This window comes from Scaptodrosophila lebanonensis, unplaced genomic scaffold, assembly GCF_003285725.1.
Source record: "Scaptodrosophila lebanonensis strain 11010-0011.00,11010-0021.00 unplaced genomic scaffold, SlebRS2 tig00000024-arrow-pilon, whole genome shotgun sequence".
NCBI lineage: Eukaryota > Metazoa > Arthropoda > Insecta > Diptera > Drosophilidae > Scaptodrosophila > Scaptodrosophila lebanonensis.
The window spans coordinates 5,106,016-5,124,747 of NW_022060538.1; the positions used below are offsets into that span (position 1 = coordinate 5,106,016).

The 18,732-nt window shown below is 39.0% G+C and overlaps 1 protein-coding gene across 1 annotated transcript in view; it reads right to left on the reverse strand.

Annotated features, from left to right (window-relative positions):
- Positions 1-13,437: 13,437 nt before the first annotated feature.
- LOC115620710 overlaps positions 13,438-18,732 on the reverse strand; it is an 85,233-nt gene continuing 79,938 nt past the window's right edge. The window contains exons 15-17 of the mRNA XM_030514085.1: positions 15,154-15,312; positions 14,493-14,785; positions 13,438-14,411 (exon numbers count right to left, since the gene is read on the reverse strand). Coding sequence (XP_030369945.1) covers positions 13,740-14,411; positions 14,493-14,785; positions 15,154-15,312 — 1,124 coding nt within the window. The 3' untranslated portion in view covers positions 13,438-13,739. The remainder of the gene's footprint in view (positions 14,412-14,492; positions 14,786-15,153; positions 15,313-18,732) is intronic.

An 18,732-nucleotide genomic window follows, 5' to 3' on the forward strand; every position in this document is an offset into this window, starting at 1 on the left:
CCGAAAAATCGTTTCTTAACAAAAATGTTGAACAACAATTAAATCGATTCCTCTGCCTACAAAGCTGAAAAAACGCTGTTATCAAAATGTGTATGAGGACTAACTGCTTCCAAAAGATAATTCTCTAAATATGAATGCTGTTTGACAATACAAATACAAAATAAAAAATAGAATTTAATAAGAAATTCGGAAAACTATTCATTAACTAAATTGTCAGCTTGGTTGAATTAAGTTTGTTCTTCTCTGTAGTAACCATCTAAATGACACCTTTTGTAATGTTGGGGGAGTACGTGAATAAATTATTCCAAAATAAATAATTACAAGTGCTTACACAATATATGTATGTATTTAAAACGTAATTTCCGCAAAGTTGTGCTATAATGTTTTGATCATCATAAGTATTGGAAATAAAGAGATATACATATGTATGTAGAGTGCGACCAGTCTATTTATTGAAGAATATTATGCCTGTGAAATCTATTTTCGCCAAAGTTTCTCGACGGTGGCTTTCGCTGCTGTTGCATCGACTGGAGATTCCCTGCATCTCTGCAGATCCTTTATCCCCCACTCGCTGCAGCTTGTTTCTGTTGCTCGCTGCGTTACGCCATTCGCCATTCGCTAGTCGCCATTTCACCTTTTTGCATCCTTTGTGTCAGCAAAAGTTTTCAGCACGTCTGTGCAAATCCATTCAATATGGCTGCCGTTGCCGTTGTCGTCGCTGTAGCGACTGCCACTGCCGCTGCTGCTGCCGGTTGCACATCCTGAAACGTCGCTGCACACACCTAACGCTTTTCTTAGACTGCCTAATGCCCCCCTGCCGGTTGCCAGTTGCTAGTTCCCGGTTGCCGGCTGCCCGCTCATTCGTTTATTCAATGCTTTTCTTCGATTTTCCACTACAGTTGGATTTCGCCTCTTGCTTTTATCAGGCGGGCAAACGAGTGAACGAGCGAACGAGTGCGGGAAGGGGTGGGCGGGCGGACGAACGCATTTGAGGATAACCAAAAGGTGCTTTTATATGCTTAATGGAAAATCTAATTTATGACCTATGGCTTTTCTTTTCTTTGCGTTTTCTTTGCATTTTACCGAAGACGGCAAACGAAGGGGAACGTCCATCGGTCGGCGTCGGCGTCGGCGTCGTCGATATTCGATGTCGACGCCGCAGACATTTGTGCTTAGGACTCGGATTTGTATTTGTCCTTTTGCGTGTGGCTACTATGCAATAGGCGAAGGATGCAAAGAAATGTGGATAGAAGGCTGTGGGCAGGGGGAGGTGTGCTGGTATTGAAGCAGCAACGGCAGCAGTCTATTCTAAAACAAATGAAGATTAATGCGAATCGAATGTGCTGCCTCTGTAAATGTGCTGCTCAAAGTCTCTACGTGCATATGTATAGTATATCTAAGTGTGTGTGTGCCTGGCTTTTCACATTGTCGAAAGGCAGCTGCAGGACTTTGGGACCCAGCATGACGCCGATTGCAGCCGCACTATTCAAAAATTAAACATGCTGAATGCATTTATAATTTAAATGAATAACCCAGGCATTTGTTTTTTCCTTTTCTCTTTCTTCCACACTCACACACACACACTCTCTCTCTCTCTCTCTTGTTATCTTTGTGTGTGGAAAATCAAATTGCATGCCATTTTTAAAATAAATGAACGGAAGCTTTAGCGCATAAATTTGAATGAAAGGATCGGCCCGTTTGGCCTGCCTACTGAGGCATTTCCTTTTGGGAGTTGATGAGCTCATGAGCTCCACTCTTCAAATGACTGCCCGCCCAGTTCCGTGGCAGGGCGCTAAAGCACGCAATAAATTGCCAAAAATTATGTTTCTACATCGCATTTAAAAAGGCTAAGAGGGGTTCTCCATTTCCATTTACCTACACACATGTGTACATACATACATACATACAAGTATGTATACATAACTATAATAAAGGTGGGGAGGTGATGGGCTTAAAAAGTTCGCGTAAATTGCGCAATTCGGCGAAAATCAAACGAAACAAGCACAACGCAAAGCATTGAAATTGACGGCGATTATCGCGCAAAATAGTTTGTTTGTTTGTTCGGTTGCTTGTTTGTTCGCCCGTTCGTTCGTACGTTCGTTTTTGGTATTTTAAACGTTATCGAAAACTACCGAAAAACTACAAAACTATCGAGCGCCTGCTACCCACATGTGTACTCATGTGTGTGTGTATGTGTGTGGGTTTATATATGGGTAGATATGTATGTGTGCTTTCAAAAATTTATAAGCCCCTGAGTTTGTGTGCGTTGCAAAAGTTGCCGTTGCAGTTGCAGTTGCGCTTTTTGTGCCGCGCCTGCCTCGAGTTTAATATAGAAGGTCCCATCCTGTCCTCATGTCCTCCTGCCCTCCCGCCCGCCTTTCAGCCAGTTCAATTTGGAGCAAAAGCGAGCAATTAAGTGTAAAAATGCGAAACACATACGCGCAAAGTGCACAAAATCCACATCCATTGCCAATTGCCATTTCCCCCACCACCACTACGCATGTGTTCTCTGTCACCTTCTAAACGAAATGAGCAGCAAATTGGCAGTAAATTTGTTTGCTATTTTTCTTCAGCTGCTTTACAGTTTTGTTTAGTTTTTGTGTGCGTGTGTATGGATGTGTGTGTGTGTGTGTGTGTTCCATCTCCTTCCCCTCCCCAGAAGCAGCAGTTGCTGGGCTGCACTGCCTTTAGAAATGCAACAGTTTTTTGTTTTTGTTCATGCCAAACGAGTTTGGCGTGCACCACCAAATAGCCCGAAGCGGTGCGGGTGGGGTAGGGGGCATGCTGGAATAGATGGGTGGGGGTGAAGGTTGGGGTGACCAGTCGTTTAGGGCCAACACGCAAAGCACAAAAACGGACTGCTGCTGCTGCCATCGTCATCGCCATTGGCAGCGGCAGCGGCATCGGTGCACTTCATCAGCCGCTCCTACCTCCCACCACCACACCACCACCACCACCCCACCACTTAAACTTGTTCTGTGTGCAAATTTAATTTTTTCTCCGTTTTGGCCAACTGAGATTCAGATTACATGCTATAAATGTTTTCTTCTCGCTGCACAGAGAGAAATTGTGAAGAATAATCACTCCTGAAATTTGTAAGACCAATCACAATCATTTTATGCAAGTATACTACAAGTATATATTTATTCAGCTCCATTCTTTATATAAATTCTGTTTAAATATAAATTATTCTTTTTCATAAATTTACAATTTATCCCCAATTTGCGACACTTTCTTTTTCAACATTTTTAGGAAGACATGGAATTGTTGACATTTTTATAGCTTGTGCTGCAGTCAAAGTTTCATGAACTGAAAGTTCGAAGGGATAGGCAACTTTTTAAAGGTCGTGCGTTTATCAGGGAGAATGATAGAATACATATTTAATTCTATAACGAGCATTAAGACACCGCAGTCATTTTAACAGCATATTTTGAAGAAAAAACCCAATTTCAAATAGTGAAGTTTTGTTTTTAATACTATTTTAATATTTATAAAAATGATTAAGAAGAAGGGGTTTATTTGGATCTTTAACCACAAGATCACAATAAAATATTACTTCGCCCATACGATTGAAGAGAGAGTTATAAAGCGTCTTAAAGTAGTTCAAGTTTGACATTCAATTAGTTCGTTAAGTACTCCAATTATGAATAGTTATAATAAAAGTAGATAAGATTTAAATTTCGCTAGTTATGTATTTAATCTATTATAAGGCATTTATTACCTTGTATATTCTTCATTATTTTGGACCACCTTATCTAATCGTCCAGTGATAGGCTACATTAAATTCCAACATGTTTTTATATCTTTGCTTTGTTGTGATAGAGGATATTACTCTACTTTTTCGCCCTATCCTCTGCAACAGGCTTGGTGGCCAATACAATTTAAATTTTAAGTTGCAATGATTATATAAAAACTGTTTTATGAACAACTTTTCGGACATAAAGCTATTGGAACGGAGAACAAAATACTTACGAATAAAAAATATTAGATAGGAATATGGTTCGATGCCTCTATATCTATGCTTCTATAACCTATAGGTTGCCTTAGAAACGTCAGATTTCAAAGAACTCATTTTTTTTACCAATAATAATGTAATACAATTATATAATATGCCGATATACATATATATATTAGACGGACTATTGAGCAAGAGTAGGCTAAAAGTAGAACAACCGAATAGACCTTCTTGTTAAAGTCATAAACAGGCTAAAGAAAGACTCTTTTTTAAAAAAGCAAAGGATGCGGAGGGGATTCGGAAATAACGGCAACTGTGAATATTATAACAAGGAACAGAAAAGCACTGAGGCGTGTGAAGAAGGTGAAGCAGAAACAATCCTCACGATAGTTGTCAAATGTTGGATGGTTTATTTATTTTTCAGAGTGTAACAAATATTATTACAGGCTTCTTCTTTATTCTTTTTATTGTTCTCATTCGGATCTAATTGAAATTTTGAATACAAAAAAAGAGATAAAATATAGACCGGTTTTTAAATTAAATTTTTTAAATTTCAGAAAGTGTAATTTTTTGTTCAGTGTAGGCGTGTTGTTTTCGTTGTAGTTGGCGCTGCGCATTGACTGCAATAACTCGAAATCAAAACGCAGCAGGCAGTCGCGCACTCTGTCATGCATTTTGTAGCACCTTCCTGCCCCGTCCAGTTTCCCGACTTCTGTCCCTGTCTCTGGTCATGCTTTTGTCTCTACTGCGGGCCACAGGGGTCTTCTGTGTGTGTAGGCAAGTGGACATCATTTACTGCTGCCGCTGACACGCGCTTCAAACCTGCCTTCCAGCCATAACAACAACGACAACAACAACAACAACAAGAGCAGCAGCAATGGGCGTCACAGCAGTTGGCAACAAATGCCGCAAGTGTTCATCGCATATAGCATCAAATATATAGAGATATGGCCGCGTCGAGGGAAAGCGAAGGACGCCAACAGACCTGTGGACAGGGGGGCCGACAGAAGGCAGCGACAGCAGCAACCGCTGGCAATAATCGCCATGGAGCTGGGGCAATTGATTAGAGAGAAATACTAGCTGAAAAATGCTCAGGCCTCTTTCTGCTCCTCAACTGGGCAACAAATTGCGAAAACATTGGCGAGAAAAATGTGCGCGCAAATCGATTGGCAAATGAATATGTATGGATGCTATAAGTATGTTGAATGGCCGACCCGAGGTGTTGTTATGAAGATTGCAAAATATGCATTGCTGTGAATAGTCATTAGTGGATCGCTTATTAGATGTGATATGTAATCTGAGAGTGCTGGCCCGAACTGACCTGCTTAAGTCTTTTATTCCTAAGCCTAACATTTTTATATTGCTGGATAAACTTTCTGCTTAACGCAATATCTTAAAATGAGTTTAATATTCAGATATTTCAAATCAAATATTGCTTTAGTAGATAAACGTCTAAGTCGCATTCTTTTTATTATTCCAATTCTTAAAAAAAGTCTCTGTACATAAGAAATGCTGCCTATAATACGGCTCATACCTGAGGAGAACAAATTGTAACTTTTTGCTTATAACTTCATTAAAAAACCATTCAACATAAAATAAAAAGCAAACTCAGGAATAAATGAACTTTTTAAAATATAGTCAAAATTTTAATTCCTTTATTTATTCATACTATTTACATACTTTTTCTGCCTCTTGTATATTTTTTTATTTAAAAATAATCACTAAATATAATTTGAAAATAATATGCTGGTCATAAAAACAAATAGTTAACGAAAAACATAGTGCCAATATTTTAGCTGAATCCCAAGCATCCGTTACGCCTAAAACCGTTACATATGTTGCATTTCTAAAAGCCACCAGATAATTCGGAATGGAAATATACTGCCATATCAACAGAAAATGATAGCAAGACCACACGATAGCTTAGTTGTTGACCATCGGTGAAGCTACTGGCAAAGCTCATTGCCATGCAACGAAAAATAGCGGGTAAAAAGGAAATTGAATTAAAATAGTATTGGTAGGTGTATAATTTATTTTTTTTAATTTCCCAGTGCAAACCATGATTAAAAAGGGGAAATGTACTTTGTATTTCGAAGGAAAAGTAAATATTGGTATGAAGTATATTTCGGTATTTCCCTCTTTTTCTTATTTCTGCTCGAACAAGCCAAGCAGTTTGAATCTCTTTTTCGACAAGCAATTCAAGCCTTCGGTAAAAATGTGAGAGAGGAGATTCAAAGGAAATAAAGTGTGATAAAATAAGCAATGCGACTATTGATACATTATTAGCAATACTGAGTTTTATTTTCATTTCATTTTCCTTCTTCTTCGTGCAAGAGGAAATTTAAGGTGGCACTATTTTATTATTGCTGGCACTAACCAAGCAGTTACCCACTTTTTCTTTCAAGCAGTTGTCAATGTCTTCTTTTCAATGTATAAAGTTGCGACACGAATCATATGGTTGGTGTTGCCACTAGCAGTTCTGAATGTCATCTTCTCAATGTATATAGTTGCGACACGAACCATATGGTTAGTGTTGCGACTAGACAAAATATTTGTATTTAAATTTGAACGATGTGGTATCATTTCTCTCTAAAATATACTATTTTCACGATAAGCGTCAAACTAACAAAAATACTTCGTTTTATATATGACTAGGGAAAAGTACCATTAAAAAAAGCAGAAACCAGAAGACAAACAATAACAAGTAAAATGCAATATAATTTCGTTACTTTTTTTTATTTTCTTTAATATTTGTAACTTCTATAACTATTCTACACATACGTACAGAGTATTTGAAAGTCGGGACACACGACTTTAGCTTCTCCTAGTGTTTGTTTTTGTATGAGTGAGTAGTAGTTCTTTGCTCCCAAAATAAAGTATTCGTGAGTGCGTGTTTGTGTAGCAGAAAAGACAGACTTAGTTTTCTTTAAACTGTTAAGCGCTCGCGGCTTTCGTCTCGTTAGTTACGCATAAGTATTATTAAGTGTGTTTCGATACTTAATTTAAATGTCAGTAGAATTATGTCAATGAATAGGAAAGTGAGTTTACTTAATTCTCTACACTGATCTTCGCATAAAAAGTAGTGAAGCGGTGTTCCAGCTACAGAGCTGAAGGCCAATTTAGGCAAAATTATGAAAGCGGCTGGCAGGACTTTGTGTCTTTTTAAATATTGTTTATACAATTAAATAAATAAACTTTATGATATTAAAATACCTCCCCATGAACACAGTTTTTCTAAATTACCTCTTCCAACTTATTTATTTCTGATAAGCTAGTTTCGTGCAATGGATTTAAGCTCCATAAATAGAGTATGTATATTTATTCAACATCATTTTTTTTCTTTAATAGAATGATAAACTTTTTATGATCAAGTTTTATAAAAAAACCAATAATTAGTTGGACTTAGTTGGACCAACGGTGGAATGATTATACAAGAATTATAAGTCTCGATGCCAAATTTCAACTTAAGATTGCGAGACCAGTTGGCGTTGAAACTGGTGAACAGATAATGAACAGACAGGCATGACCATAAAGATTCGTCTCGTCTTATTGTCTGGACCCTTAAGTCTGGATTAACTTCAATGCCTTTAAGCTAAAATAATTCTATCTAGTACAAATTAAAAAGTCAATGGTTACAAGATTTGCAAAATGCTTTTTATATTAACTTTTACATTATTTAGCCTTCGCTGCTTGTTTTTACAATCTTGCTTTTTAGGCGTCCCCGAAATTCCGGAATACTCCGAAAATAGTTGGCCTTGGCTGCTCGATTTGTGGCTTGTTGGCTATTGTTGGTGTTGCCTTCTATTGGGTACTTCGTTATTTCTTGGTATCTTTAATTTGTTGCGCCACTTAACACAATTTTTTCTAGAAGTTGGAGCATTTTGTTTTGTGTTTCCGTCGAAGCTCTATAAATCTCTACGAGCCTATCAAATTGAGATTTGTCGAGGCCTGCACAAATGCCAACGAGGGCCAAGAGAAGCAGAGGCAACAAAAATTTCATTTTTTATTATTACTTGATATACAAATGGACTTTTATAAGAGCGTGCCTTTGTATTTAAAGCAATACCGGTGCTGTATCTAATGTGCATAGCAAATCGATTGGCCACAACAATATCTTGAATCGATTTACAAACCTGGCATAGGAGTGCAATATTTCTATACTTTCCGGGGGAAGCCGGAAACAACCAATATGAAATGATTAATATAAGTAATCGCATTCTTCTACTCCGACATATCAAATGGGAATGGTCACATAAATATAGGTGAAGAGACAATTCCATTATCCAAAATAATTATACTTGAATTACTAAAATAAAAACGGATATAAAGATATGACCTTTTATGTAGCACAGAGGTGCAGAGATTGTATCACTTTAAAATAATCACTCATAAATAACAAATTAGTAGTATATACTCGTAGGTATATATAAAATATGTATATATTGTACAATATATATTTATTATATGTATACAATATTGTCTTCCTTTTTAAGTAAGATTTCATAATTTTATAACAATTTGCTTAACTTTGCAGAGAAAATAATATAGAAATCGTCAAATCTATATCCGCAGGGTTGAAAGATATAGTAGCATATAAAGTCGGAATCAGTGCAGTGTGCTCAGTGTGATGAATTCCTACTTGTATGTAAGTACAAATGTATAATGTAACGAAGGAAGTAGTGGTAATTAATATTGATTTAATACGATTTTTGCAGAGCTGATTGGGTTATGCAACTGTAAACTTGTTTATGTGCATAAAGAATCAAATTCCCTATTACAGACCTAAACTTCTTTATGCTTGCTGCTGAAGTACTCTTTGGGTTCGAACTGAGTCAATCCAAAGGCATTAAAATAGCAGGCCTTGGCTGGTTTTCCGTTTTATCTTGAGCCATAAATAGGACTCTTCTCGGTGTGGTCTTTCTTTTTGATTGATGTCTGCCACGTTTAAAGCCTAGACTTTCTAGTATACGAGGTGTGCTTCGTGTGCAGGGGTTAAAAACAATAGCAAATTTGAAATGCCTTTTAAAAACTCATATTGAATATATAAAAATCTTTTATTTAGTGAAACCAAGTTGCTTGCCAAAGCGTATCATCATCAAAATAAGTTACTGACTCTATATACGCATCTTATTCGAAATCATAAGACCTTTCAAAAATGATCAGTCGTGTCTTCCAAATAATAAGGCCTTTCAAGAAAATGATCAGTCGTCTGTTCTAAATAATAAGGCCTTTCAGGAAAATTATCAGTCGTCTCTTCCAAATAATAAGGCCTTTCAGGAAAATGATCAGTCGCCTCTTCCAAATAATAAGGCCTTTCAGGAAAATGATCAGTCGCCTCTTCCAAATAATAAGGCCTTTCAGGAAAATTATCAGTCGTCTCTTCCAAATAATAAGGCCTTTCAGGAAAATGATCAGTCGCCTCTTCCAAATAATAAGGCCTTTCAGGAAAACGATTAGTCGCCTCTTCCAAATAATAAGGCCTTTCAGGAAAATGATCAGTCGCCTCTTCCAAATAATAAGGCCTTTCAGGAAAATTATCAGTCGTCTCTTCCAAATAATAAGGCCCTTGATAATGATCATCATCACCATCAGTCGATGTAGTAGTTGTATTTGTAGTGTGAAGAGGTTTTTTGGGCTCAACAACTGCTTCAAGGAGTTGCAATATTTTCTGTTGTTTTGCTATTGAATCCTGATAAACTTCAATGATCCGGTCAAACATATCGTCATCGCGTTTTTTTTTTTTGTATTTTCGTTGGCTTCACAAATCCCATAGAGTGCTACAAATAGCAGAACCGCGACAGACTTCATTATAAATTGATATTCAAGTGTGCTGTCATCGAAATGGATATTAATATTTATAGAAATGTGGACGCTGTATCTAATAAGCATAGTATATTGATTAGACGTAGTAGAATCTTGTTGAAGTTGAGCATAAAATGAATAGATGCAATAAAATTGTTTAAATATGTGGTAGAGAATGCAACACTATTTCATACACACCGATATCTTGTCTTACTGGCCTAACTTGTGGATTGTTGTATCTATACCTGAATACCAACAAATGTTCCTACAAATCAAAGAAAAATATTGGCGCTCCCACCATTTTATGTACGACGTTGGTTTCAAAATGGGGGGGGGGGGGGATTTAATTTCTTTTGGCATTTCCATCATATCCCTGGAATCATTAAACAATTTTTTATAAATTCTACACGAAAGCAGAACATAATTTCTTGAATTGACTTCATCAGGCGTCTCGATCATTGAAATTACCTTAACGTGGTGATGCCAGTATTTGAAGCTCTGCAAATAGTATTACAATAAATACTACAAAAGAAAAATAAATAATATAAAAGAAAAATCAACCTCTTTTTAGTGGCAGCGAATATAAATTTGTTATACAAACCTTGGAGTGCCTTGAGCTTTCCCAACCTACAAATCAGATAAAACGGGAGTATTGATGGAAAAAATAGCGTTTTGTTTTCATAATACATACTTTTAGGTTTATTATTTATCATTAACACTATTACTTTATCACAAATATTTTAAGCATTTTTACATAGATACTTAGTTACAGGCTTACATAGGCTTAGTTATTTACATGGTTTTTACGTTTTTAGGCTCCTGCGCTCATTATACTATTTTGTCTATAAGTATATGCTGTGTTCGGCTTCAAAATTTCACTACTTTATATCTACAGCTTGGGGACATACATGTGAGTGTTTAACGTGAGGAAGTTAATGATTTATATTCATTGTTCAATTCAATGTAACTCAGATTTCATTTTCCAATACATATGCTTACGGATCCAAAACGGAAGGTGATTTCACGTTTTGGACACGTCTCTGCAATACTTTATATTGTTTTTTTTTGTTTTTGATGTTTTATTTATGTCTAAACATTATTATACGCACATTACATTTTCATATATATACTATAGGTAGCAATTTTAAATTGTATTTTGTTTTTGCATTATTTTCGTATTGTTTTTTTTTTTAATTTTTGTTAAGAGGCATAACTGAGAGCAAAGAGAAAATGATATGATGAACATTTGAACACTTATTGTAGTTTAGCCCTTGTCTTGATATTTTAAGTTCTGACATAATCGTACGTAGTCGCATTAAAGTCTATTCTATGCATTTTTGATATGCTAATGCCTTGATAACAATTGTTGATTAGCTGGGAAAAGGAAAGGACACGCCAACTATTTGAACTGTTCTCCCCAAATCTGGTGCGGATATTTACAAAAATTTCCTGTAATGCATCGTTGTACAGCTATTCGAATTATACTCCAATATACCGATATACCGGTACTTCAAATCAATAACAGTATTAGTTGCCCTTGACAATAGTAGTAAATTACAATTCGTTGTATGTTCAAGTCAAGTAACAAAAAACCTAAACATAATTCATTAAATTCAAGATCGAAGTCGAATGCAATTCGATAAGTTTAAAGGACGGCTGCGACTTGGTCAGCAGTTTAACCATAACTCGGCAGAGTTTGACATTTTCATACAGAATTTAAAGACTACAAGTAATTTTTAAATCATGCCCTAATGCTGACGATAGTGCCGCGATTCGAACGAACTCATATTCTGAGCTTATAGTTTTCACATTTGAAGTATTGAGGATTTGGACGTCAATTAAACTGAAAATGGAACGCAAAATGATTTCTAATGCCGAGCAGCACAAAAATGAAATCGGAATTGTGATGCTAATAGAGTTAAATTGCTTCAAGAACTGAACCCCATCTAATAGGGAAAGCGTGAAAAAAGAAAATGGATTTCATCCACAGTTTTGAAGATGTTATTACAAAAATTGAATAGTATTTGTTCAACAAGAAGTCTCTATAGTATATTGAGTAGTGCAGCTGTCTGAAGGCTATAGGGCCTAAGATGTTCTAATGTGTTTATCAAAATGTCATGGCCGGTTGGTAAGTGCTTGACAATTGTCTGCGTTTCAGCCAAATGGCTTTGAGGCCTATAAAGCAGTTGAGTCAGCTGTTAGGCGCGGCAAGGTTTGCAACATAAATCATTTTATTAGCTTATTAAAAACTTTTCCATTTATTGTCATCATTTTGCGCTATCGTGCGCACAAATCTGTGTATATCGGACCAGCGCCCACACACAGTATGCACCCGGACCCTAGACCCAGCCAGACCCAGATCCATCCCCGTCCCCGTCCCACACACAGCCACAGTCGCAGCCCACGCCATTTTTATTGTGTCTCATACCCATTCAATCGTTCGTGTGCGCTTATTAGGACGCTCGATTTGGGTTGCTTTGGGTTGGGTTTGGCTGGGTTTGTGGTCGGAGGCTTCGCATATTTTTCTAAACTTTTCTTTATTGCTCACTTGTTGGCTGCCACTGGCTGGCTGCTAATGGCAACAACGACAGCGTTGGCGTCTGGTCACATTTTGGCCATGCACATTAAACTCAAATCTGCTGGATGACCGTGTTTTTACTCATTTGTTCTTTTTGTTGTTGGTGTTGTTGTTGTTATTTTGATGTTGTTTTTGGTGCGTGTTTAAAAGTTAAATAATGGACGCGAACGCTGCACAAGTTTTTCGCTGGGCACTGGGCACGCAATGACGCAAGACGTGTCCAATATAACTTTTCATTTGGTTTCCGGTCCCTTATGCCTTGCCTCGCGTCTCTCTCTCTCTGTCTCTCTCTCCCTGGAGATGGAGAGAGTGGTTGGGTAATTCGATAGCTTTGATCTTCTGGGTCCTATATTTGCATTAATTTGGTCACCAACAGCTCAAATAGTTGCGGCCTTTGGTTTTGGAGGGGGATAGGGAAGATGTTTGCATAGCTTAGAAAAAGAGCCTAGTAGAAAAAGGATATGTTGGAGGATATGTTTTGCCTTTGCAGCGGAACAGATTTAACAACTTGCTTGGAAGAACGCGGCTGCTGGGCCAGCAATTCAACTATACCGATTACATAGAGTACAAACTACTACAAATACATTTACACTAACATGTACAATAACATACATATACAAACAAACACATACACTCTTATTGCACTACATTGACTATGACGGAACATCTCCTACTTAGTGTGTGCCACGGTTGCCACTAAAAACTAATCAAGAGCCTAAGTACTATGTATGAACGAATCCATCATAAACATTTACAATAACATTAAGAAGGACAGTATGTATAGTATGTACTATCTCTTTAAGTTTTCAAAAAAATTGTTTGTAATGGAAAAATTATGGTTGTGGTGACAGTTAACCTAGATGAGTTCACATAGGAATTAGCGTTAAGTATGACAGCTTAGTTCTTAACTCAACTGTTACTCATACTTGCAAAAGCCTATTGCAGGATAAATGAGATTAGCTGAGATCAAGCTTTGATTTGAATATGTTCAGAAGAGGAAAGTTCGTTTAAGATTGTATTTACAATGGATCCATATAGGAAACGTAAATCAATATAAGAATTTATTTTGAGCCAAGCAAAATGTATTGTGAAGGACAGAATATTATGTGACCCCCAAAGAGGTACGACAATGATAAAATTATTATTTCGTAAGCCCTAAAACCCGTCGTATAATCTTGAAGTGTGGCAACCGTGTTAAGTAAGAACATACTGTTCAGATTAGGTCTAAGCTTAATGGTAAAATTTTAATGCTAAGTACAAACGGGGCTGCTTGGACTCATTACCCGCTCCCCGCACTCAAAATCCACATTGCGTGCTAATTACTCCAGAGCTCTAGCTCTTATCAATTGGTTGTTGTGCACCAGTCTTTAGTTAATGCCAGGAATTGTTGCCAACGCCCATAGCTTAGACGCAACTCTCCGGACCGGGCAGAGTGTCTGTGATGATGTGATTGCGTCCAGCATTCGATTTCTGTGTGATCGTTGTGAGTTGCGAGGGCGAAAGATTGCTGGTGCCGCCACCACCGATCCCCATCACTGAACCCAGTCCCAGACCCTTGGGCAGCGTCATGTGTGTGGGTAGAGGGGGAGCGGCTGCTGCCGCCTTGCTCAGATTGTAGTCAATCAGGCTGCTGGTGGTCAGGTAGTCAGCAATGCTGAGCTGCTCGCCGGACACCCGCTGCTGCAAACTGTGTCCGGGCAGTGCTCCCGACGTCGCTGTTGAATTATGCGGTAGCGTATGATGCATATGGGAGGCATAATGACCGCCATTGGCCAGCGAGCTGTGCAGCAGAGAATTGCTGGCTGAGTTGGCAGTGCTGCCTGCAGAGCTGAGGGTGCTGTTGCTGCCAGCACCGCCGACACCGGCACCACCACCGGCGTTGTAGCTGCTACCAATATTGAGGCCCAACTGCTCGTAGCGACTAAGCGAGGGCATGGCGTCGTAAAGAAGCGGCCCGGCTGACTGATAGCTTTTAGCCGCCACAGCTGAACCGCCCTGGGCGACGCTGTCCACGCTCTCCAGCTTTAGGGTGCTCGACTGCGAGGGCGGGCTGTGAAGGTGCGGCGCATTTATGTCCTGCAATAAGCCAAATGGTTAGTTGACGTTGCATTCACTTCTTGTACGGTTTTTGTTTTGATATTTGTTTTTCCAACTTACATAATCCGCTTGCGTAACGGCAGCAAAGTCTGTTTTATTACCCGCAGCATTCCCGCTTGATACAGCAGTGAGGCCATTGCCCGAGTTGCCGCCACTGCCGCCACCAGCAACGCCCATAAATAAACCACTCGGCCGATTTCCCAGAGGCGATGATGTGTCACTGCCAGTTGCACTTTTTTGCGCACTCAATATATCCGGCTGCTTTTCAATGCCCTGCTTCAGCGTGTAGGCCACAACGAGGCGTTGATGACCGGCACCTGTTTCCAGTGGCGCCGTCACAGTCACGTCCATGCCTGCAAGTTGGGGCAACACTTTAGTATTACTCGTATATATCCTTGGTACAGTGAATGCTCTCAAATGGAAAACTCTTACTTTAATACCCACTCTCTCTATCTCTCTCCTAAAAACAATATGATAAATTATATTTAAAATCATACAAAAATCTTCAACATACTGATCCCACATGCTTATATACTTACGTATATGCTTATATACTTATAGCATTTCAAGCATAACAAGATCTACAATTCCTCATTCTACGTGATACAAATGACCGAAAACAATGTAATTTTACACTATTCGGTGATTTAGAATTTATCGTTCCGATTTCGCTGAGTGTAGTTTTCGAATGTAGTTTACAATTAAACGCTTGCTTACTTACCCAAATGCTTGTCCTTGTCATCACACATGTTGCGGCCGCCTTGGCAGCGTCGCCGGCGCACGGCAATGACAACCACAAAGAGGACGGCTATGCCGACAGTGAAGAGCGTTCCAGTGAGCAGAGCGGCCAATGGCAATATGGAGAGTCCCATGCGTCCATCTGCAAATGGCAAGCATAAACAGCAGCGGTATAGTAAGAGTCAACAAATACATTTATAGCTACGGTTACAGTTACGGCTTTGGCTGCTTGGCTGGCGGTCGTTGGCAGCTGTGACAAGCCAATAAACTCGATGCACACTTGAAAGTTGCACGCACAGCGCTTTTTGTCAGCGTCCGCAAATTTATGTCTGCCTCCCCTCCTCCCACTAACCACCCGGCAATCCACGGCCATTGGCAACTAAGTTGACAATAAAACGCACGCCGCACGTCAAGTGGACATCGTCACGTGAGTGCGACCAGAGCGCGTAGGGGCGCGCGTAGTGGTGGTGGTTGGAGCTTAAATATTTAGCCAACTATAGCATTTGCTAATGCTTAAATGTAAATTTCAATTAAAAGCCGTTTGGCATTTCATTTTTGTTGCGAGCGCGTAATTGAATATGCATTACATGGTCATAAATATTGCGTATACGCAGCATGTACGGCAGCTGGATACGTTGCCATTTTGCCTGGCTGCCACACATGCCGCACCGCCATACATTTAACATTCAACAAATCATGTGCGCCTGCGGATATGCAACACAGAATTTCAATAAGCAAACACAAAAATTGTCGGCAACGCCTGTATGTGTGTGTGTTGTGGGTGTGTGCGTACATGTGTGTGTATTAGGTTGGCAAAGAAGGGGGTGGGCGCAGTAGCGCCTGTTACGACTGTTGCTAATTTATAAACCTGTGCCAGTCACCCCATCAGCCGTCGGAAGCAGTCAGAAGCCGTCGTCAGCGTCAAAGTTGCAAATCAATAAATATTTGGTTTTTTTATTTCAACTTTTTTATTTTTATTTTTGCTTTTCTTTGCTTTGCTTTGCCAAATGTTGACGAAACGACGCCACGGGCGAAATTGCTCATTTATGCATGGCTGCGTTTAGACCTGCAAACACACACACACACACACACACAATTGTGTCCTTACACATGTATGTGTCATTGATTTGTACATACTCGTAAATGCGATGTAATTGTTGGCACATGACTTTTAAAAACATTTACGAACATATAAGTTTACGCATCTATAAATATATTTCCGTTTTGCATAAAAGCCGGGCACGCAGATGTTGCCCGCGAGCCACTGACAACCAATCTGGGATATAGAAAATGATTTAATTTGGAATGCGTTCACATACATGAACACGCAAGAATGGAATTTAATTTAGTATTGTAAAAACCGTGCTGCAAGTAAAAGGCAATAAGGATTAAGGCGACTGTTGCACCTTACCGCCAGCAATTATTTATCTACCATTTTGATAATGGATAAATGTACATAATATCATCTCTTTTAAGTAGTACAGAAAAGTAATTGATTTTTGCCAGGATCAGATATAACAGAGCAGTGCATAAGATCACTTCCGAAGCCTTTTCTCTGCGACGGCAGATCGAAGGGCGCATAAAGCGTTTCCCTCCTTAACAGAAAAAGTATTTATTTATTTTATTATGATGCTCAATTATGGAACATCTCCGGAGCCAATATTAAGCTACTTAAGATAGAAGTTCATTTAAGAAATCATGCTTTTAGTTCCGAACAGAGGCAACCAAAGCCAACAATAAATTTAGTTTTCTTTAATCCTTTTATTACAAAAATATTTAATACACAACAATTTGCAGTTATTTCCGAAATGTCAGTGGCTTATATTTTTCTCTTGAAAAAAGAAGAGCGCATCAATTTGCCAGTGCATTATTCATTCATATTGTTGGCAGTGCATTTTTAATGCTTTGTTCAAGAGTGTGAATAAATAAACTTTGGCAAACATTTCACCTTGTTAAATGCAAATAAAGCTCTGCATTCGTTGCGAGTAAATGTAATTGCATTCCTGCCCTCCACCGCACATGAACCATTCTGAACCATTTTCATTAACAGACTTCAAACCGAAAGTCCATGGCTGGAAATGGAAACCCATGGCAAGAAGCTTAAAAAACACAAAGGCAAGCAATCAATTGCCAAAATAAAATGCACATACACGAGTGTGTATGGAAACGAACATGAAGACAATTGAAACTGATAGCAGCAATAAGACGGAATGAAGCAGGAAGAAGAGGAAAAAAATGTAATTTAAATATAAGTAGAGCGGCGTAATGAAATTTTCACACTTGTGCAAATATTTACCAATATGAAGAATGGGAATGGGAGTGGGAAACGTGCAGGGGATGAGGCATGGATGCACATGCCCCAAGTTAAGCAGATAAGCCAGGCAACCAGAGTACCAGCCTGAGAACCAACCTGTGAACCGCAAAAAGCGTCTCATAAGCCAATTGTTTGTACGAGCATCGTTCGAACAACCAACTGGCTGGCTCGTCTTATAAGCTTAATTCGATTTAATGCTCCCGTTTGAGATATAAATGATTCGTTGAAATGATGAAAAAGTGGATTGGTTAAAATGTATTGGGAATACGCGTTTCAGCTCACATGTGGCTCCGCCAAGGACTCCAGCTCCGACCATGGTCTGAGTTGGGAATGCGTTTACATTTACACAAAGTAAGCATAAATAAAATGTTGTAGCCGCTGCCTGTGTGCGGTAAGTGTAGCGCCCGCTATGCCAAACAATGTAGGTGGAAGCCCATACTCATTTCCAGGCCAGACCCCGACATCGTCCTCATTCTTATCCACATCGTCCTCATCGCCTATCGCTCGAGCTGCCGTTTTCATCATGGGCCGCAGTCGTAGCCACAGCCGCTGTCGTTGTTGTTGTTGTTGTTGCAGCCATGATGGCGGCGGCGGCGGACGCACTTCCTGCCAGCCAGTCAGCCAAGTTTACACACTTCGATCTGGTACACACACACACACACACGCACACCAACTTACATATGTATATATAAAATATAATTTTACTTTGCTCTACGTACTTTGTGTGCTTTTGTGTGTGTGTTGTTGTTGTTGGTGCTGCTATGCAGCAGCATTGTCTTTTGGGATATTTTATTCAGATAAGACATGTTTAATGTATTTTTTCTTGTCTTACAGTAATCGTTTATATTTTGTTTTCTGCGCTACTTTCTCACTCTAACCCCAGCTCTCGCGCCCCCTCCCTACTCCACCTGGTTGCTGTGCTCAGTGTCTGTTTCGTTTCCGTCGGCAGCGTGTGATGCGTCCTTGTTACCTTGAAGTTGGCAATGGCGGTAAATAAGTTTCATCTGTGGCTACGTGCTAGAGTACCTACAAATACATATACACGTATACATATTTGTGTGTATGTTTTAGTCCTGGCATGTTGTGTATGGCAGGATAATGTAACTCTTGGGGAATCTCTGTGTCAGTTTAGCATAACAAGATATTTCTTTGCATTCTCTTTCTTTCTTCCTTTTTTTGTAAAACACGAAATTGATTATATTTACATTAATGTGGCGTCAACCGATGCCATTGTAAAATGCTGCAAAA